Source organism: Oncorhynchus mykiss, chromosome 3 (genome assembly GCF_013265735.2).
Source record: "Oncorhynchus mykiss isolate Arlee chromosome 3, USDA_OmykA_1.1, whole genome shotgun sequence".
Lineage (NCBI taxonomy): Eukaryota > Metazoa > Chordata > Actinopteri > Salmoniformes > Salmonidae > Oncorhynchus > Oncorhynchus mykiss.
In genome coordinates this window covers 34,019,463-34,042,111 of record NC_048567.1, presented here as the reverse complement: position 1 = coordinate 34,042,111, position 22,649 = coordinate 34,019,463, and the positions used below count along the sequence as shown (strand labels likewise).

The window sequence follows — 22,649 nt, the reverse complement described above, 5'->3', positions numbered from 1 at the left end:
CCGCCTCGTTCTCCATCATTAGGGCACATTACAGGGCCACAATATACATCATTAAACTCGGGCATAAACAATTCATTAAAAGGCAATTAAGGAGACACGCGAATGTCACTTCTCCCTGTAGTATTAATAGGCAGTAAAACGGCAGAGGGTTAAGGCTAATGCTGAACTCCCAGTCAACCTGACTAATAGCCTCTAGTTGTTCCAGAAACACAAGATGGCCCTTTGCCTGGCTACCCAAACGCCTTGCTCCGGCCAAATTGCTACGCCACGCCCACGGATGTCTCTTCTCTACAATGAGCCTGGATCGGAGTACCTATATGACAATTTCTAGAACGGAAAAAAACATGAACCGTTCTGATTGGTCCCAGAAACAGATGGGCTGGGCAAGAGCCAGAACACACGAGTGTAAAGCCTACGTGTAAAGCGGAGGTTTGAAAATGTGTCATTGGCTTTGTTACTCCGATTGGTTAGAGATGATCCAATCGCTGATTACATTGTTTGGTACAACACCCGTCATTTTGACGTCACCACAAACGACTTCAATGATGGCAACCTCAGACTGAAGTTGGTAGCAAACGACAGAGCAGCGGGAAAAAATTCAGTTTGAGTCGTCAGGCAAGGTGACCTTACCCCTACACTTCAATATAGTCATTACTGTTGAGTCACCGCTCACGATAAGGCACTTCAGAAAAAAGGGTTCGACATTGACCCTTTTCCATCTGAAGAAACGTGCCATTTTAGGGTTCTTTGTTGGGTGAAAAAGTTCTACCTGGTTCCAAAAAGAATGATCCTACAGGGACAAGCCAGAGAACCCTGTAATGGCACCTTTCTAATTAAAGAGTGATCAAAACAAGGCGGTGTAATGTCAGCACCCTGTACACTATGAGCCAGAAATACAAGGCAGTAGTCGACCCTGGCATTTCAATGGACATACAGTTGGGGATAAATACGTAGTCTCAGTCATCAACCTTCATTTTATTTCAAATTAAAGCACCCAGTTTCGTCGTAGTACAGGTGCAACCTTTTTCAACACTTTCGAGTGGTTATCTGCCAGTGAGTCTTGACGACACCACACCTGACATTCACACTTAGTTAAGGGTACATTACTAAAGGTTCTACAAATGGCACTAAGTTTGACCACACACACGCATCCAAAACTGACTGGGGGAAAGTCCATCAATGCAAAAAATAGCAGGTCCACATCAATAAATGCCTCTAAATAAAAGTAGCATTACAATGTGGCGAAAACTGTGGTGACTTTGGTCAGCTAGTGACCGGACAAAGGAGAGAAACTAGATTTGTGTAGCGGGATGACAGATTGTGTGTGTTCGTTGCACGAATGTTAACATTAATATGTGTTTTTCAATAGTTTCCCTGTGCAGGTTACTTTAGTGATTTGAGCGTGACCAGACCACGTTCCCACAGATAAAATAATATGTAATCCAAAAAGCAGACATAACTGCCACTTAATAAAAAAAGGGAATTGAAAGATGGCGATAAGATTCTGCTTAAAATAAATATGGCTTTGCATATGTCAAATCAAGATGACAGATCTGCATGGGTTTCTTCACTGGTCAAACGAAGCTATAGCGAGGGACCTGGGATTTGATGGTAACTTTGGTAGAGGGCAGGAAGCAAAGCATTACAACCACTGACACAGACACCACATTCAGTCATGAATATAAGGCACAAAAATACCTCACATACTAGCTAGCTACTGCTCAAAATGACACTCCCAAGTTTTGCTTAAAGGTAGATTCAGCTATACAAATTCCAGTAGCTGCATATCAGGCCAATATCCCCAACAACGAAGAGAGTGAAGCGAGAGGCTAATCTACTCCGCAGTAGTTGTCCCTCAGCTATCACATTTGCAGGAGAGTGAAGCGATCTCCCATGCACATGCGAAGATGCTCTGTACGGGACTGTGGGTGCTCACATGTACAGCCTATTGTAAAGCGTTTATTCCTAAATATATATTTGTTTCACACTGCTGCTCGTATCGCTGAGTCTCAGTTTAAAGGAAATGCTAACGTAGCATTGGAGATGTGCAATAATATATTACAAGATCAATAAATAATTAAGGATATTGATATCATTTTACAATCATACAATTTGCACAATATTCAACATAAAAACATTTTTTGTCTCAGTATCAGTGCCCAATGTACATTTTTCCCAGAATTCTCGTTGTCTCAGAACAAATCAAACAGGACTCAAATGTTTCTCTCAGAATAAAAGGAGGCTCTTCTGCTGGTTTCTGAAAAAAAAAACATCTACATAATAATTGAACAATATGAACAAGATAAAACCCCTGAGATTTCAGATTCCGATAAAACACTGAGGTCAGACATTTTACAAATGAGTCACAGGAGGGGTGGACAGATGACAAGCAGCCGCCACCAGATGTGTCAGTTACTAGGCTGACCAACAATGAAATCTAGCGACTTTGGCACCCGTGACCCTGATTTCAACCAGTTTCTCCTCTCAAGACTCTCTCTTGTATTCAGCGGCTTAACATGAGGAGACTGTGTTGAGATGTAGGTGAGGTGTTCAGCCGATGCTCATGTCACTCCTAACCATTTAGTCCATATTATAATAGGCCTCAGTGCTCTCGGCCATCAGACCCCATTCATTCTACCCACTGGGCATTCAGTAATACTCCACCCCACTAGTCAAAAGTAGTGCCTCCCCCTGGTGTCGCTGTGACGGTGTCCCTGTGTCACTGCCCCTGTGTGAGGGTGTGGCTGGGTGAGGTCACTGGGTAAAGCTCTTCTTGATGGCCACATTGGGGAAGAGTCCGCAGAGCTCTTGGACAATGCGGGCGTCCACCTGCGCGCAGAAGGACACGTCCAGGAGGAGGAGCTTCGGACACGCCTGCAGCAGCTTCCTCAGGGAGGAGGAGCTTACCATCCGGGTGCCTGTCAATCAACAACACAAACATACCACATAAGTGAGCAACATTTGTGACCACTTGATGAATACTGTGTTCTAAATGCCCCAAGTAAAATACTATATTCAAATATCGGGTGTGAACACATCTGTGGTTCTACCTAAAATGACTTAATATAAACTGGTGTGATAGAACGAGAGAAAGAGAGACAGATTAAGAAAGGAAGAGGGAGGTAGTACCCACCCAGTATGTCGAGGTGCTGCAGTGCGGGGCAGTTGGCAGCCAGCTCCTCAATGTCCGAGTCGCACACGGTGCGGTTGGCGGTGAGGAAGAGCTTCCTCAGGCACTGCAGGTTGCGGGCCAGGTGCTGGAAGCAGCCCGAGCTGCTCTGCAGTGTGGAGCACCAGCCCAGGTCCAGCTCCTCCAGTAATCTGCATCCTGCAGCCAGCTCGGCCAGGCCGCGCTCCGACAGGCTTCTGCAGCGCCACAGGTCCAGGGAGCGCAGTGAGCGACAGCGGACAGCCAGCATGCTGGCCACCACGTCATAGTCCTCTATCTGCAAGGAGAACATAGGGGCGGTGACCTTGGGGCTGTTAGCCAGCACAGAATGACTGAATCAATTGTCATGATTCTCGGTTGTGGTTCAGAGTTAAGGGGTGAGGGGTGAGGCTGATCCTAGAATGTCTCTCTGGCGCAAGAGCAGGGTATGATAGCGAGTGCATTTGTGGGGGGCATCTTACCATCACACAGCTCCCCAGGTTGAGGTGTCTCAGCTCAATACAGAAGGTTAGGATGCGCAACATGGCTGTTTGCTGCAGCAACATAAAACAAAGCAAGCGAGAGAGAGAGAGAGAAAATGTCAAAGTTGAGTTAAGTTTCTATCGACTGACCCAAAATATGATGATTGCACCCCTTTTTGTACACACACAGTAAAATGAGACTGAGGAATGTGCATCAAAGGTGTCGCGTCAACATTTTACAATAACAGGTCTACCCCATGTTATTCAATATCTCTCCAAGACGACTTGGTCTGGCAAACACATAACTCAACAGTATTATGGTAGTGTAACATTTCAAAGCGTAAAAAAAATATCCATTTGCTTATCACCTATCCACCATTGCTAGACAGGGATAGAGGTGGGATTTCAATGTGGAACTGTCAACATGCCACCCAATGGCAATTGGGTGTGCGTGATTGTGTACTTTAGCAAGCATCTCTAATGTGTATGCTATGTGTTTCAAGAGTGTGCGTCTAGTGGTCTCTTTTTATGACTTTTGGCAGCCAGAGAACTATTTAATTATACCAGTGACAGCTTAATGACAGCTTAATGACAGACAACAGGGCTTGGATGACACATAGGACTGGAGACAAACACACAGCCTGCTCAGTCTGCCTGCAGTAAACGACCTGAAAGCTTAGACCTCAACCTCACTACACTGGAAAGACTACGGTATGGTGTTTGCCTTAGGAAAGGCTGAAACATGAGAACAACACTCAGAAATGCCCTGTAAGGTTTTGTAGCAGGCCTGGGCAAGAACAGTACCCGAGCTCTGAGTTCATTACAAATGATGACACCAGAGAATTAGTCCTACGTAAACCACAATGGTGCCATGCACAGGCCATGTATCTGATAGAAAGCTCAACTACCTCTTAACCCATACACCACCAATATACCCATGTGCATCAGCCTAAAAATATGGCATCATTTGTGTTACAACATCGTCTCAATATATGCTACTTAGCAAACACTTTTAACAAACTATAGTTTTGGCAAGTCGGTTAGGACATCTACTTTGTAAATGACAAGTATTTTTTCCAACAATTGTTAACAAACAGATTATTCCACTGTATCACAATTCCTCACAATTCCAGTGGGTCAGAAGTTTACATACACTAAGTTGACTGTACATACACTAAGTTGACCTTTAAACAGCTTGGAAAATTCCAGAAAATTGTGTCATGGCTTTAGAAGCTTCTGATAGGCTAATTGACATCATTTGAGTCAATTGGAGGTGTACCTGTGGACATCATGGGAAAATCAAAAGAAAATCAGCCAAAACCTCAGACAAAAAAGTCTGGTTCATCCTTGGGAGCAATTTCCAAATGCCTGAAGGTACCACGTTCATCTGTACAAACAATAGTACGCAAGTGTAAACACCACGGGACCATGCAACCGTCATACCGCTCAGGAAAGAGACGCGTTCTGTCTCCTAGGGATGAACGTACTTTGGTGCGAAAAGTGCAAATCAATCCCAGAACAAGAGCAAAGGACCTTGTGAAGATGCTGGAGGAAACAGGTACAAAAGTATCAATATTCTCAGTAAAACGAGTCTGATATCAACATAACCTGAAAGGCCGCTCAGCAAGGAAGAAGCCACGGCTCCAAAACTGCCATAAAATAGCCAGACTACGGTTTGCAACTGCACATGGGGACAAATATCGTACTTTTGGAGAAATGTCTTCTGGTCTGATGAATCAAAAACATAACTGCTGGCCATAATGACCATCGTTATGTTTGGAGGGTAAAGGGGGAGGCTTGCAAGCCGAAGAACACCATCCCAACCATGAAGCACGGGGGTGGCAGCATCATGTTGTGGTGGTGCTTTGCTGCAGGAGGGGCTGGTGCACTTCACAAAATAGATGGCATCATGATGTGGATATATTGAAGCAACATCTCACGACATCAGTCAGGAAGTTAAAGCTTGGTTGCAAATGGGTCCTCCAAATGGACAATCAATGACCCCAAGCATACTTCCAAAGTTGTGGCAAAATGGCTTAACTCTTGGAAGTACCGCTCCCGGATCCGGGAGAATTGTCATCAACTGACACTAATTAGCATAACGCAACGGACAAAAAATATTACTAGAAAATATTAATATTCATGAAATCACAAGTGAAATATATTGAAACACAGTTTAGCCTTTTGTTAATCACCCTGTCATCTCAGATTTTGAAATTATGCTTTACAGCCAAAGCAAGACAAGCATTTGTGTACGTTTATCGATAGCCTAGCATAGCATTATGGCTAGCTAGCAGCAGGCAACCTGGTCACGAAAATCAGAAAAGCAATCAAATTAAATCGATTAACTTTGATGAGCTTCAGATGTTTTCACTCACGAGACTCCCAGTTAGATAGCAAATGTTCATTTTTTCCATAAAGATTATTTTTGTAGCCGAAACAGCTCCGTTAGTTCTTCACGTTTGGCTGAGAATTCGTCCGGAAATTGCGGTCACGACAACGCCGGAAAATGTAGAAAAAGGAACGTAGAAAAAGGAATCTGGTTGATATCCCATTCACTGCTCAATAGGGACGCATCGGAATGCAGAGCTTTCAAAACATGAGTCACTTCCTGATTGGATTTCTCTCAGGCTTTCAAATCAAATCAAATTGTATTTGTCACATACACATGGTTAGCAGATGTTAATGCGAGTGTAGCGAAATGCTTGTGCTTCAAGTGCTGACAATGCAGTAATAACCAACAAGTAATCTAACTAACAATTCCAAAACTACTGTCTTGTACACAGTGTAAGGGGATAAAGAATATGTACATAAGGATATATGAATGAGTGATGGTACAGAGCAGCATAGGCAAGATACAGTAGATGGTATCGAGTACAGTATATACATGAGGTGAGTATGTAAACAAAGTGGCATAGTTAAAGTGGCTAGTGATACATGTATTACATAAGGATGCAGTCGATGATATAGGGTACAGTATATACGTATGCATATGAGATGAATAATGTAGGGTAAGTAACATTATATAAGGTAGCATTGTTTAAAGTGGCTAGTGATATATTTACATCATTTCCCATCAATTCTTATTATTAAAGTGGCTGGAGTTGAGTCAGTGTCAGTGTGTTGGCAGCAGCCACTCAATGTTAGTGGTGGCTGTTTAACAGTCTGATGGCCTTGAGATAGAAGCTGTTTTTCAGCCTCTCGGTCCCAGCTTTGATGCACCTGTACTGACCTCGCCTTCTGGATGATAGCGGGGTGAACAGGCAGTGGCTCGGGTGGTTGATGTCCTTGATGATCTTTATGGCCTTCCTGGGACATCGGGTGGTGTAGGTGTCCTGGAGGGCAGGTAGTTTGCCCCCGGTGATGCGTTGTGCAGACCTCACTACCCTCTGGAGAGCCTTACGGTTGAGGGCGGAGCAGTTGCCGTACCAGGCGGTGATACAGCCCGCCAGGATGCTCTCGATTGTGCATCTGTAGAAGTTTGTGAGTGCTTTTGGTGACAAGCCGAATTTCTTCAGCCTCCTGAGGTTGAAGAGGCGCTGCTGCGCCTTCTTCACAATGCTGTCTGTGTGAGTGGACCAATTCAGTTTGTCTGTGATGTGTATGCCGAGGAACTTAAAACTTGCTACCCTCTCCACTACTGTTCCATCGATGTGGATAGGGGGGTGTTCCCTCTGCTGTTTCCTGAAGTCCACAATCATCTCCTTAGTTTTGTTGACGTTGAGTGTGAGGTTATTTTCCTGACACCACACTCCGAGGGCCCTCACCTCCTCCCTGTAGGCCGTCTCATCGTTGTTGGTAATCAAGCCGACCACTGTTGTGTCATCCGCAAACTTGATGATTGAGTTGGAGGCGTGCGTGGCCACGCAGTCGTGGGTGAACAGGGAGTACAGGAGAGGGCTAAGAACGCACCCTTGTGGGGCCCCAGTGTTGAGGATCAGCAGGGAGGAGATGTTGTTGCCTACCCTCACCACCTGGGGGCGGCCCGTCAGGAAGTCCAGTACCCAGTTGCACAGGGCGGGGTCGAGACCCAGGGTCTTGAGCTTGATGACGAGCTTGGAGGGTACTATGGTGTTGAATGCCGAGCTGTAGTCAATGAACAGCATTCTCACATAGGTATTCCTCTTGTCCAGATGGGTTAAGGCAGTGTGCAGTGTGGTTGAGATTGCATCGTCTGTGGACTTATTTGGGCGGTAAGCAAATTGGAGTGGGTCTAGGGTGTCAGGTAGGGTGGAGGTGATATGGTCCTTGACTAGTCTCTCAAAGCACTTCATGATGACGGAAGTGAGTGCTACGGGGCGGTAGTCGTTTAGCTCAGTTACCTTAGCTTTCTTGGGAACAGGAACAATGGTGGTCCTCTTGAAGCATGTGGGAACAGCAGACTGGGATAGGGATTGATTGAATATGTCCGTAAACACACCGGCCAGCTGGTCTGCGCATGCTCTGAGGGCGCGGCTGGGGATGCCGTCTGGGCCTGCAGCCTTGCGAGGGTTAACACGTTTAAATGTCTTACTCACCTCGGCTGCAGTGAAGGAGAGACCGCATCTTTTCGTTGCAGGCCATGTCAGTGGCACTGTATTGTCCTCAAAGCGGGCAAAAAAGTTATTTAGTCTGCCTGGGAGCAGGACATCCTGGTCCGTGACTGGGCTGGATTTCTTCCTGTAGTCCGTGATTGACTGTAGACCCTGCCACATGCCTCTTGTGTCTGAGCCGTTGAATTGAGATTCCACTTTGTCTCTGTACTGACGCTTAGCTTGTTTGATAGCCTTGCGGAGGGAATAGCTGCACTGTTTGTATTCGGTCATGTTACCAGACACCTTGCCCTGATTAAAAGCAGTGGTTCGCGCTTTCAGTTTCACGGGAATGCTGCCATCAATCCACGGTTTCTGGTTAGGGAATGTTTTAATCGTTGCTATGGGAACGACATCTTCAACGCACGTTCTAATGAACTCGCACACCGAATCAGCGTATTCGTCAATGTTGTTGTCTGACGCAATACGAAACATGTCCCAGTCCATGTGATGGAAGCAGTCTTGGAGTGTGGAGTCAGCTTGGTCGGACCAGCGTTGGACAGACCTCAGCGTGGGAGCCTCTTGTTTTAGTTTCTGTCTGTAGGCAGGGATCAACAAAATGGAGTCGTGGTCAGCTTTTCCGAAAGGGGGGCGGGGCAGGGCCTTATATGCGTCGCGGAAGTTAGAGTAACAATGATCCAAGGTCTTTCCACCCCTGGTTGCGCAATCGATATGCTGATAAAATTTAGGGAGTCTTGTTTTCAGATTAGCCTTGTTGAAATCCCCAGCTACAATGAATGCAGCCTCCGGATAAATGGTTTCCAGTTTGCAAAGAGTCAAATAAAGTTCATTCAGAGCCATCGATGTGTCTGCTTGGGGGGGGATATATACGGCTGTGATTATAATCGAAGAGAATTCTCTTGGTAGATAATGCGGTCTACATTTGATTGTGAGGAATTCTAAATCAGGTGAACAGAAGGATTTGAGTTCCTGTATGTTTCTTTCATCACACCATGTCACGTTAGCCATAAGGCATACGCCCCCGCCCCTCTTCTTACCAGAAAGATGTTTGTTTCTGTCTGCGCGATGCGTGGAGAAACCCGTTGGCTGCACCGCCTCGGATAGCGTCTCTCCAGTGAGCCACGTTTCCGTGAAGCAAAGAACGTTACAGTCTCTGATGTCCCTCTGGAATGCTACCCTTGCTCGGATTTCATCAACCTTGTTGTCAAGAGACTGGACATTGGCAAGAACAATGCTAGGGAGTGGTGCACGGTGTGCCCGTCTCCGGAGTCTGACCAGAAGACCGCCTCGTTTTCCTCTTTTTCGGAGTCGTTTTTTTGGGTCGCTGCATGGGATCCGCTCCGTTGTCCTGTTTGTAAGGCAGAACACAGGATCCGCGTTGCGAAAAACATATTCTTGGTCGTACTGATGGCGAGTTGACGCTGATCTTATATTCAGTAGTTCTTCTCGACTGTATGTAATGAAACCTAAGATGACCTGGGGTACTAATGTAAAAAATAACACGTAAAAAAACAAAAAACTGCATAGTTTCCTAGGAACGCGAAGCGAGGCGGCCATCTCTGTCGGCGCCGGAAGTACCTGCAATATCAGTTTCGTTATACTCACAGACAATATTTTTACAGTTTTGGAAATTTTTATAGTGTTTTCTATCCTAAGCTGTCAATTATATGCATATTCTAGCATCTTGTCCTGAAAAAATTGCCCGTTTACTTTGGGAACGTTATTTTTCCAAAAATGAAAATAGTGCCCCCTAGTTTCAAGTGGAGTGGCCATCACAAAGCCCTGAACTCAATCCCATAGAAAATGTGAGGGCAGAACTGAAAAAGCATGTGCGAGCAAGGAGGCCTACAAACCTGACTCAGTTACACCAGCTCTGTTAGGAGGAATGGACCAAAATTCACCCAACTTACTGTGGGAAGCTTGTGGAAGGCTACCCGAAACGTTTGACCCAAGTTAAACAATTTAAAGGCAATGCTACCAAATACTAATTGAGTGAATGTAAACTTCTGACCCACTGGGAATGTGATGAAAGAAATAAAAGCTGAAATAAATCATTCTCGCTACTATTATTCTGACATTTCACATTCTTAAAATAAAGTGGTGATCCTAACTGACCAAAGAAAGGGAATTTTTACTAGGATTAAAAGTCAGGAATTGTGAAAAACTGAGTTGAAATGTATTTGGGTAAGGTGTTTGTAAACTTCAGACTTCAACTGTACGTTATATTAGGTATGCAAGGTAGCTTTGATATCGGTTTTTAACATCGGCATTAAACTTGGCAGATGCAATACCGATGTTGGCATTTTTAGCTAATATCGGACGATTCCGATATGTTCACTGATATATTGTGCATCCCTAGTTGAAGAGATTGAAGAGCACTGCAAAATAAGTGTACAAACAGTGTGTAAAAGCCCCATAACAACTTTTTTACGACTCATTGATGATGAGCACTGTAGCACAGAAAAATAGAGACCAAAGTGATGGTGAGAGCTTCCAAAGAGCTCTTTTATCAGGTGCTTGACACTATCACAGCTGAGCTGCAGAGGCATTTTTCAAAGACTTGCAAGATAATGCAAGGGATCCAGTCTCTCAACCCAAAGAGTACAACATTCTTGAATGAGGAGCCTCTGTTTGCCTTTCCTCAGAACTTTGAGTCAGACTTAGAGGACCTCAAACATGAGGTTCATCAAACCAAGCGGCTTTCGACTTTGTAAGATTTCTGTTGTTACAACAGTCAGCAGTGTGTCTTGCGAGAGAAGCTTCTCAGCTTCAAAACTGATTTAAACCCACCTTAAGACAACAATGGTTGATGACATGTTAAGTCACCTCGGAATTCTCAGTGTTGAGTCAAGGAGGGCATGCTCCCTCAACATGGATGAGTTTGTGAAACATTTTGCCAGTTCTCACCAGAAACACAGAATTATGCTGTTTTAAATCTACCTAGGATAATTTGGCTCTTAGGCAGTCCCTCTGGTCATGATTAAAACCTGCACTGTGAACTAGCTAGTACACTGACATTCTAAAATGATAAATCCAAAGGGTATCATGTCACACAGATTTAATTTGGTCTTGATTAGGCCAATTCCAAAACTTTTCTTTGCTATTAGTTAACATAATATATATCGGCATAAATATGATAGTGCAAGTCTGTAACATTGATGGGCATCAAAATTATTATTATTTTTCAAGTCCATTTCTGCTTGATACCAGGTATGTCAAATTGCAGTGTGTTTTTTTTTGTCAATTACATTTTTTTGTAAATAAACTCATGTAATTTATGTAACACACAAATGCTCTTATCTCCTTGAGCTTAATTCTCTGAAAATATTTTGGATGTTCAACACTTATAGACCCAGATTATATATTCATGAAAACAGAGTGACCCAAGTCTCTCCAGTATGTGAGTACAGTACTGTGTGTGTGTGAGAGAGAGAGAGAGAGAAGAGAGAAGAGAGAAGAGAGAAGAGAGAAGAGAGAAGAGAGAAGAGAGGAGAGAAGAGAGAAGAGAGAAGAGAGAAGAGAGAAGAGAGAAGAGAGAAGAGAGAAGAGAGAAGAGAGAAAAGAGAGAAGAGAGAGAGAGAGAGAGAGAGAGAGAGAGAGAGAGAGAGAGAGAGAGAGAGAGAGAGAGAGAGAGAGAGAGAAATTGAGCTGCAGTGCCGAGGTAGAGACACTGACTATTCATGTTAAAGAATTCTAGTGAAGTAACCCTTTTGGACCACACTATCTGCTACATCGAATAACTATTTCCATGAGACAGAGAGCAATCATTCGATCTTGACCGCTGGCACGGATGTGCTGGCCTGTACCAACCAAATTATGATTTGCTAATCTGTGAGCTATTCCCCAAGTTTCACAGCATCAAACATTGACAACAAATGACAGCATACCCTGTTTCCGGTCGACGACAACAGCCACGCCAATACGACAAAAGGTTGTTAGAAAGTTCACTTTGCAATATCGACACAGATATTATCGTTTGAAAAACAAGGCCGTTCGTGGCCGTTATAGTAATTTAAAGAAAGGCTGTTCTAAAATTAATGTTTTTTGAATGACTACCTCATCTCTTTACCCCAAACATATAAGGTCCCTCAGTCGAGCAGTGAATCTCAAACACATATTCAACCACAAAGACCAGGGAGGTTTTCCAATACCTCAGAAAGAAGGGCACTTATTGGTAGATGGGTAAAAAAAAAAAAAAAAAGCAGACAGTGAATAATCCCTTTGAGCATGGTGAAGTTACTCATTACACTTTGGATGGTGTATCAATACACCCAGCCACTACAAAGACACATGCTTCCTTCCTAACTCAGTTGCTGGAGAGGAAGGAAACCACGAGGCCAATGGGGACTTTAAAAACAGTTACAGAGTTGAAAGGCTGTGAAAGGAGAAAACTACAATGCTGTTGATCCATCCTCAGTTATGTCACAATACAAACCCAATTGACAGAGTGAAAAGAAGGGAGCCGGTACAGAATAAATATATTCCAAAACATGCTTCCTGTTTGCAACAAGGCACTAATATAATACTGCTAAAAATGTTTGTTCTGAATACAAAGTGTTGTGTTTGGGACAAATCCAATACAACACATTACTAAGTACCGCTCTCCATATGTCCAAGCATAGTAGTGGCATGCTTGTAATCAATCATTAAGGACTGATGAGTTTTTCAGGATAAAAAATAAAACAGACTGGAGCCAAACAGTCATTATGGGGTACACACTGTCATTATGGGGTATTGTGTGTAGATAGGTGTTTTTTTTTTTTAAACCATTTTGAAAATTCAGACTGTAACACAACAAAATGTAGAATAAGTCAAGGGGTACTTCTGAAGGCACTGTACCTCTATCCTTGTGCGGTAGAGCACTAGCCGGCGCAGGCGGGTGAGCTTGGAGATGTGTGTAAAGGCCTGGGGGTGGAGGCGGTCGCACGAGGACAGGTTGAGCTCCTGCAGCCCGGGACACGTCTGGGAGATGACCTCCAGACACGGTTCACTCAGGAAGTGACAACACGACAGCTCCAGACACACCAGGCTCCCACCACACGCCTTCATGAAGCTGAAAGGGAGGGGGGGGGTCAGACCTGTGTTGTGGCATGGCAACAACATTAACACGGAAGTTCAGGATTTGACAACTTTATGTTAGTTTCAGTTTCAAGTTTTATTAGTTGTATGTACGGGATACACATGGTATACGCTGTCCAAAAAAAAAAAAAGCTTACTTGCAGGTTCCTTCTCGACAATGCAACAACAAGAAATAATGAGAGAATACGAACATAAAGTAAATGGCTCAGTAGAATACAATAAAGATTTTAGCACAAGTAAAATACAGAAAGGCACAATTTATAGTCCAATATTTACACAGACGGTTCCTCACCCTGAAATCAACCGAAGTGATGGGCACACACATGCCACTCTAAAGACAGACACCGATGAACCACAAAATGTCCAGATTCTCTAGTCCCCCCCAGCCCCATGCCTCACCTGCTGAAGCCGGTGAGGGTGAGGGCTCCACGGTTACCGGTCCAGGAGAGGTTGAGCCTCTGGAGCAGGGTGCACCGGCCCTGCAGGTGGCCCAGGGAGGTGTCACTGAGGCGAGCCCAGTATGGCTGCAGGCTCAGCTGGATGTACTGGAGGGGGTCACAGCAGTGCTGGCGGAGTAGCTTGCAGGTCTGGGTCAGGCGACACAGGTCGGGCAGGGTCAAGTGGCTAACTATCAGCTGGATCAACTGTAGGGGGAGAGAAGGGAGAGAATTACAGAGAGATAATAAGAGTGAAGGGAGGATGGTGGGAGAGGGGGTAGAGGGAGAAGGATAAATAACGATGGAGGAAGAGAGAGACAAGGAAAGCAAGAAAGAAAGCAAGAAAGAGACAGAAGGGATGATGTCAGGCAGAGCAGAATAATATAAAACAGTGTATGTTGAACACACACACAAAGCAATATCCTTGTGGCAGTGAGTCTGCCTGTTCGTGCAATATGGAAGTGTGCTTCTCAGTAAGACAGAGGTAGAGAGAGAGAATAGGTGTGTATGTGTGCAGTGAATAAACAATACACTGTGTGTTCAACAGGGTATCCACTAGCAGATAATAGCTATATTGTATTTCAGACACACACACACACATCGGTTGTGAGGAGTGAGGTGAATGGCAGCGGTTTGGAGAGCAGTACATAAAACCAAGAGAACAGCTCGTCTTAGAAAATATGACATGTCTTTTATAACATGAACATGACTATTTTGTAAGCTTAATATCAAATATCTCCATGGGTCCAAGACGGTATGTGTAGGTCCATGGAAGACATCTTTTTGTCAAATTAAGTCCTGGCAAAGTACAAAAAAAACAGCCCAAGATACCCTAAGCATAAACATTTTCAGTAGATGGGACTACAATTAAAACTGCAATATGTCACTTTTTGGGTGACGCCAAACAAATCACATAGAAATTATATATCATATGTTATAGATCTGTCATTCTCATTAAAACCACATCTAAGAAGCATTATATCTCTTCTGTGTGTGCTATTTCTATGCTCCCATTGTTAAGTTTAGTTTCTGTGTCTTTTACTTGCAGTTTTGTACACCAGCTTCAAACAGCTGATTATGTTATGAAAAATATATTTCATAGCAGTTCAGATGGTACAATGATTCTCTACACTATGTTTGCTTGTTTTAGTCACATAAGCTAAAATCAGGTGAACTAGTCACATGTTTGCAAACAGGAAATGGCGGAGCAATTTCTGCATAGTCCATCTTTAAAACCAAAGCGAGAATTGTTTGGAAAACAGCATCTTGCAATTGTCCTGCAACTATTGCCAACCTTTTTTTTCAAATTTCAGTGCCATTTTGTGGACAGAAAATGCAGCCAGCAGCCATATACGAGTGTTGTAGTATATGTGAGTGTCTAATAGCGTATTCTTCCCACCTCGTAGGGCAGTTTATCAAAGTATCCATTCCCTAGGTTAATGTGCTTGCCATCCCTGGCCTGTCTGAAGGAGGCTCCCGGGTCAGACAGTTCCTCATCGCTGTCACTCAGGTCACAGATGTCGATCCTGGGCATCTTATAACGGGAGAGGATGGGCCTCTCTTTCTGGCCACGCAGAACGACGGCGTCCAGCTCCGTGTAGTACTTTAGCAGGGAGCTGTTGACCTCCACGCGGATCAAGTTGGTGGGGAAACTCAGCTGCTTGATGCTGGGAGAGAACTGCCTGGCCTGGGGAGTCAGCACCTTGGTGGGCTCCTCAGCCCACAACACCTCCCACCTGGGGACAGAGAGGTACACCTGTCACGGGGTACACACAGACTCACCATTCTTTAATCTGAGACATTCACTTAGGGCAGTTTGCCCATGCTAAGCCTAGTCCTGAACTAATAAAAACATGCTCAATGGAGAATCTAAGTGAAAGTGCTTCTTATTCTGAGACTAGGCTTAATCTGTGTCTGGGAAACCAGCCAATAGAGTACAAAGACACATTCCGTTGTGGTCCTCTGTAGCTCAGTTGTTAGAGCATGGCGGTCGCAACGCCAGGACAGTGGGTTAGATTCCCAGAACTACCCACATGTTAAAAGAAATACAAATAAAAGTACAAGCATGACTTTAAAAAGGTCCAATGCAGCCGTTTAATTGAAAACAAACAAAATGGCTTCTTAGCAAAGAGCAGTTTCTCAAGCAAGAATTTTGCTAGGACTGTCAGAGTGGTCTGAGTGGAGAGGGGGAAAACTGAAAATGAGCTGTTATTGGCAGAGAGGTTTGGAACTCTCTTTCTTATTGGTCTATTAACTTATTAATAGAAAAACTACATTCCACAATTGAGAGCACCTTGACTGGCTGCATCATTGCTTGGTGTGATTACTGCACCGCCCTCGATCGCATGGCACTGCAGAGGGTGGTGCGGACAGCCCACTACATCACTGGGGCCGAGCTCCCTGCCATCCAGGACCTCTAGATCACACGGTGTGAAAGGAAGGCCAGGATAATTGTAAAAGAATCCAGCCACCCAAGCCATAGACTGTTCTCTCTGCTTCCGCACAACAACTGGTACCGGAGCAACAAGTATGACAACTGCAGGCTCCTGAACAGCTTCCATCTCCAAGCCATAAGACTGCTAAACAGATAACAAAATGGCTACATGGACTATATGCATTGAACCTTGTATTACAGTTTTATTTTTGCACCGACTATGCACACCCTCACTCAGTACTTAATTTTCTCACACACATTCATACTTTCTCTACACACACACACACACACACACACACACACACACCTGTCCATTTTAATAGCCGGGCAGCTGCACACATTTCAGCACATAAACGCCTGTTTCAAATAAACGCTGGATCTAAATTAATGGTTTGAGGTTACCATGGACACAGCTTTGATATTCCTATGGTCATGTGCATTAAAAACATTCTTTCAAAATTCTGTCATTGTTGCTAGCCATGACGCCACCAAAAAGAAAAGGTGACTTCAGTGATTACCGATACTGCTCTCCATGGTGCTGAAGGGCGAAATTGGGGTGTATGATAGGCAGCCTAGTCTTTGCAACTTTGACCTTCGATAGATTTGCTATTATAATGGTTACAATAAACAATGTGGTAGTCTTTTCAGAAATGTATTGAGCAACAGCTGTGTGCATTAAGGAAATAGACGACTGACTCAAATAGAAGCACCGGTTGTGTTGAGAGATTGAAGCAAATATATATAAATGTACCCTTATTTTACCAGGTAAGTTGACTAAGAACACATTCTCATTTACAACAACGACCTGGGGAATAGTTACAGGGGAGAGGAGGGGGGATGAATGAGCCAATTGTAAACTGGGGATGATTAGGTGACCGTGATGGTATGAGGGCCATATTGGGAATTTAGCCAGGACACCAGGGTTAACACCCCTACTCATGATAAGTGTCATGGGATGTTTAGTGACCACAGAGAGTCAGGATACCCATTTAACGTCCCATCCAAAAGACAGCACCCTACACGGGGCAATGTCCCCAATCACTGCCCTGGGGTATTGGGCTATTAGACCAGTGGAAAGGGTGCCTCCTACTGGCCCTCCAACACCACTTCCAGAAGCATCTGGTCTCCAATCCAGGGACCGACCAGAAGCAACCCTGCTTAGCTCCAGAAGCAAGCCAGCAGTGGGATGCAGGGTGATATACAGGGATGGTGTGAAAGTGGCTATGGACGAAAAACAAAAATTTCATGATAGAATAAATTTCTACAACCCGAGTCCCACACCACCACTGGTCCTTACCGGACGTCGGTGGGAGGGTTCTGGGAGAAGGGGTTGAGGGAGCAGGCCATGATCTGGACGATAGCACCCGGGTGGTAGGTCTCCAGCACCTCCACAGCTGTGGGGTAGACGGGTTCCTCGAAGGCCAGCTCGATGTAGTCCTGGCTGTGGAAGGCCTTGGGCGTGCGGCGGAAGGGAAGCGGCGCGCTGGCACACTGCTCCCACCACGCCCCGTAGGCCCTGAACACGGCCGTCTGGGTGAAGTCCCCAGAGCTGGGGTAGACGTTGGGCATGCCGGCCAGGTTCCACATGGTGTACGACATGCTGTTCTCACTGCCGTAGTGGGAGCTGAAGTCCAGCACCTCTATAGGATAGGATAAGGTTAGTCCATCTGCTCCCAATCCACCAGACAATAGCAGACAAACACACAGCACACATTATGGGAGGAGCACACAGTGCCGGCTCCAGTGCAGCACACCTGGAGCTATTTTAAGGGGTTGGGCTAAGTGCCTTGCTCAAGGGCACAATAGCAGGTGAATGATCCTACCTTTGGCATACTGTTCCACCTCCACGCTGATGGGCAGGGTAGCCCGCTGGCCTGACTCCACGGCGCGCCTGCTGGTCAGCGCCTCACCCCGAGTTCCGCTCCTGGACCGGCGCCGCAGACAGATGTAGTAAAACATGCTCAGAAAGGTTAGCATAAGGAACAGTGGGTCAGGGGAGCAGTGGGCTGGGTGTGGCTTTCGGGAAGCGGCCCCAGAAGCCCGCCTGGCTCGGGGGATTGTGCCCAACACAACGCAGGCTACAAGCCCCAGCCACATACAGGACCTGTGGGTTAGGGGGGAGACAAAAAGACACACAAGACAAGAGTTAGAAAAGCAAGACAGAAAAATATTCCCCGATGATCTTCAAGAGTGCTAGTAGTAAAACTTTGGGACAATCCTTTTTCCCCACAAATTGCTAAGAAATAAGCAAATGTATCGGTCTTAGGGATGGATTGAAAAAAAAGTGTATTTATTTTTTATTTAGTCCAGTGGTGGGTCATGTCATTTGTAATTTATGAAATGTATTTCTCTGTGTTTTAGAATGAATTGCTTATTAAGGCTGTATAAACTCAGCAAAAAACGACACGTCCACTGTTTCCCATGCTTGTTCAATGAACCACAAACAATTAATGAACATGCACCTGTGGAACGGTCGTTAAGACACTAACAGCTTACAGACAGTAGACAATTAAGGTCAAAGTTATGAAAACATAGGACACTAAAGAGGCCTTTCTACTGACTCTGAAAAACACCAAAAGAAAGATGCCCAGGGTCCCTGCTCATCTGCGTGAACGTGCCTTCGGCATGTTGCAAGTAGGCATGAGGACTGCAGATGTGGCCAGGGCAATAAACTGCAATGTCCGTACTGTGAGACGCATAAGACAGCGCTTCAGGGAGCTGATCGTCCTCGCAGTGGCAGACCACGTGTAACAACACCTGCACAGGATCAGTACATCCGAACATCACACCTGCGGGACAGGTACAGGATGGCAACAACAATTTCCCGAGTTACACCAGGAACGCACAATCCCTCCATCAGTGCTCAGACTGTCCACCTGTTGGATCGGAGGGTGAGGGCTAGGGCCATTTCCCCCAGAAATGTCCGGGAACTTACAGGTGCCTTGGTGGAAGAGAGGGGTAACATCTCACAGCAAGAACTGGCAAATCTGGTGCAGTCCATGAGGAGGAGATGCACTGCGTACTTAATGCAGCTGGTGGCCACACCAGATACTGACTGTTACATTTGATTTTGGCCCCCCCTTTGTTCAGGGACACATTATTCAATTTCTGTTAGTCACATGTCTGTGAAACTTGTTCAGTTTATGTCTCAGTTGTTGAATCTTGTTACGTTCATACAAATAATTACACATGTTAGGTTTGCTGAAAATAAACTCAGTTGACAGTGAGAGGACGGTTCTTTTTTTGTTGAGTTAGTAAATATATATATATATATATATATCGATGCCACCAATCATCTCTGATTCTCCGCTGGGTGTGCAATTTGAAGTGCGCCTATAGGCTATTTAGTGTGGTCTCAATCAAATGACCCATAGCATATAGGCAGGCTATAGCATTTGGATGCAGTTTAATAATGTAGTCAATGTTAGAACACAGTGTAGAATTTGCCAAAACAAAATCTCATATAAAGCCGGTTCTACGCACAACCTACACCGGTATATGTGAACTGTGCACCCAACTGTGAAGCTAGCTGTAGCGGAGCTTCGAGAAACTAGCGGGCCTGCTAGTGATAGTGGTGGAGCCAGCACCTCCGTACCCACTCAGTCACGTAGGCCTACTACGCGACCCACGGCAATGCAGTCTTTTATGGACCAGTTTATGCCAAACGTCTATGTCTGTAGCAAAACAAGGCCAAAATTATATTGCATTGGCTAAAAGGATTGCCACCGATTTCCAGCCATTTTCAATGGTGGAGGACAGAGGTTTAAGAAATTATATGTATATGTCAAAATCCAATGTACACAATTCCAAGCAGAAGAACCATTTCAAAATCAGTTATTCCACAACTGTAGGAGAGCACACAGGCTTCAGTGCGTGAAAGAGTCCAAAAAGCTTCTGCAGTTTGCCTTACCACTGAATGCTGTACATCAAAGGTAACCACTTCTTACATGTCGGTTACATGTCACTTCATTGAAGATCTGTCGATGTCTAGCTGTCTTATGGACTGCTTTGAGTTCAGCGACAGACACACCTCAGAGAACTTGGCAGAGGAACTGTTGAGAATGGCAAGTAGATGGAAAAGTGGTCTGTTGTGTTAGCGACAATGCAGCTAACATAACCAAAGCCGTGAAAATGTTCAAATGGACACATCATCCATGTCTTGCCCACACAATCAACCTGGTTGTAAGAGATGCTGTGACGGTGATGAAGCTCACTGTGGACAAAGTGAAAGCATCTGTGGAATACTTCCAGATGGGGATGCCTCAGCTGAGGCCTAAACAAGACTGCACTACAAGGTGGAATTCAACATTTTATATGCTGAAGCGGTTTCTTGAGTCTAAGGATGCCATCATCTCTACCCTGGCCATTGTCAATGCACCTGTTGATGCTCTGACCCAAGAGGAATGGGAGGTGGTGGAGGAGGTGTGCAGAGTCCAGGAACCCTTTGAGCAGGTCACTGTGGAGATCAGTGGAGAGAGGTACAGTAAGCAGTTATTACTACATCATTATTTAATCCAGTATTATATATGTATATGACCAGTAGATGAGAATGTAGTATCAGTAGACAGAACATGAACCTGAACTATTAAGTTACTGTTCTCTCTTTTCAGCTATGTGACAGCCTCAAAAAGGATACTCCTGTGTAAGGGTCTGCAGCGAATCACAGCCAGCCGCCAGAGAGAAGCAAATGTAACCACAGGACATGTGATAGAGTTGATGGACACCCTATGTCCATCAATGGACAGAAAGTTCCACAGAATGGAATATAATCACATGCTATCAGAAACCGCTGTACTTGACCCCAGATTTAAGAAGTTAGCCTTCAGTGATGCCAGAGCGATTCATGAGGCTCTTCAAAGAATGACCTCAGCTGCAGGGAGGGACAGCCCCAGCATTCAGCTGGTTCAGGCACCAGGAAGAAGAGGGATCCGATGGAGCAGAAGCACCAGCAGTAGTGCCAAAAACGTCTGCTGTTTGGATGCTGTTTGACGAGAGAGCAACTGGGGATGCAGCACGAAGGAATCCCTCAGCAGATGCCATAATGGAGGTCCGATCCTATTTGGAGGAGCTGCAGATCCTCTGAGCTGGTGGAAGAACAAGGCCTCTTTCTACCCACGGCTTACTAAAGTCATGGCAGGGAGACTCTGCATAGTCGCCACATCCGTTCCCTCTGAGAGGGTCTTCTCGAAAACGGGACAAACAATTACTGAGAAGCTACCGCATCGGCCCCTCGAAAGTGAGGCACCTTGCATTTCTGAATGCAAATCTCTCATAAAAGGCACAATATGGTCAGCGTTGCTGTGTGCTGTTGGTTATAACATGGCAATAAAGAGGAGAGAGAAAAGAGGGACCAGCTTAAGGTTTTAAGTGGGATGCTGCAGTGTGTCAAATGATCTTTCCTCTACTTCCCTCTCCCGTGGGTCTATACCCCCATCCTAGCCAATGTACGTAGCTAGAATTGACATAGCTAGCTAAGCTAACCCTACCCCAAACACCTGTCAACTAGCGACAGAACATGCCATTGCAGGAATGCCAGATGTAGCTCGTTACGTCGATGTTGTTGCTGTAACGTTAGTTGTTCTCGTGATTTAACGTTACTACAGCTAGCCAACTTGTGAACTAGTGAACCAACTTGTCGCCTTGACGGAACCCACACACATGAACGTCAAAATCACCCAGAAATGTGGCTAGCTTAGCTGTGATCATCTTGACATGTGGCGGACCACAAATAAACCAGTAAAAAATAAATAAATCGGTTCCGTTAAAGTTGATGCACATGCTCACTTCATCTAATATTCAGAAGACATGATAATATGACATTTGTCCCAAAATAACATTGAAGTAGCATATCGCAGCCAGATAGCTACTAGAACGTTAGCGATGGCTAGCAAACGAGCAAACTACTGTGGCAGACTCAATAGTAAGAACACATGTAACAAGGATTACATATGTACTTACGTTAACAGTCGATCAAATTAAGCGTTCACAAAGCAAGGCTGTCTTTGTTCCATATCTGAGATTAATGTTAGCAGAAATCCTGAAACCATAGACTTTTCTTCTCACTTCTGTTTACATCGAGAATTAACGCCGATGAAGCGGAGCATTATGGGAATTATAGTATTTTGTACTGGAAACAGATTTATTCTTGTTACAACTGTCTGTGTGTGTGTGATGTGTGTTGTGTGTGTGTGTGTGTGTGTGTGTGTGTGTGTGTGTGTGTGTGTGTGTGTGTGTGTGTGTGTGATGTGGTGTGATGTGTGTGTGTGGTGTGTGATGTGTTTGTGTGTGTGTGTGATTGTAATCAGGGCTGATAAAAAAAAGTGTGAATAAAACATTTGTCCGTCAGAATTGACTGACAATGTAGTGGTGTGACATTTATCCTCTCCTAACAGAGCACTCTCCTGTCACAACCTGCCTCTGACCTCTCAAGGCAGAGGCAGAGGGACTGCATTGTTGGCTGTCCATCACACACAAACACTCACACAAAATCAGAGAGAGAGAGAGAGAGAGAGAGAGAGGGGGAGAGGGAGAGGGAGA

General features: G+C 44.9%; 1 protein-coding gene across 2 annotated transcripts; it reads right to left on the bottom strand.

Moving 5' to 3' along the window:
- Positions 1-954: 954 nt before the first annotated feature.
- fbxl4 (F-box and leucine-rich repeat protein 4) lies at positions 955-22,279 on the bottom strand. Of its 2 annotated transcripts, XM_021596403.2 has the most exons (9): positions 22,071-22,279; positions 17,936-18,216; positions 17,410-17,752; positions 15,078-15,414; positions 13,641-13,885; positions 13,002-13,215; positions 3,631-3,702; positions 3,134-3,446; positions 955-2,918 (listed from the first exon to the last, which is right to left on the bottom strand). In XM_021596403.2, the coding sequence occupies exons 2-9, from the start codon at positions 18,207-18,209 to the stop codon at positions 2,755-2,757; spliced, it is 1,962 nt and encodes a 653-aa protein (XP_021452078.2). In that variant the 5' UTR covers positions 18,210-18,216; positions 22,071-22,279; the 3' UTR covers positions 955-2,754. The 2 variants fall into 2 exon arrangements, with proteins under 2 accessions (XP_021452078.2, XP_021452079.2); XM_021596404.2 differs by lacking the exon at positions 22,071-22,279 and having other exon boundaries at positions 17,410-17,750; positions 17,936-18,071.
- Between the last annotated feature and the right edge of the window lie 370 nt (positions 22,280-22,649).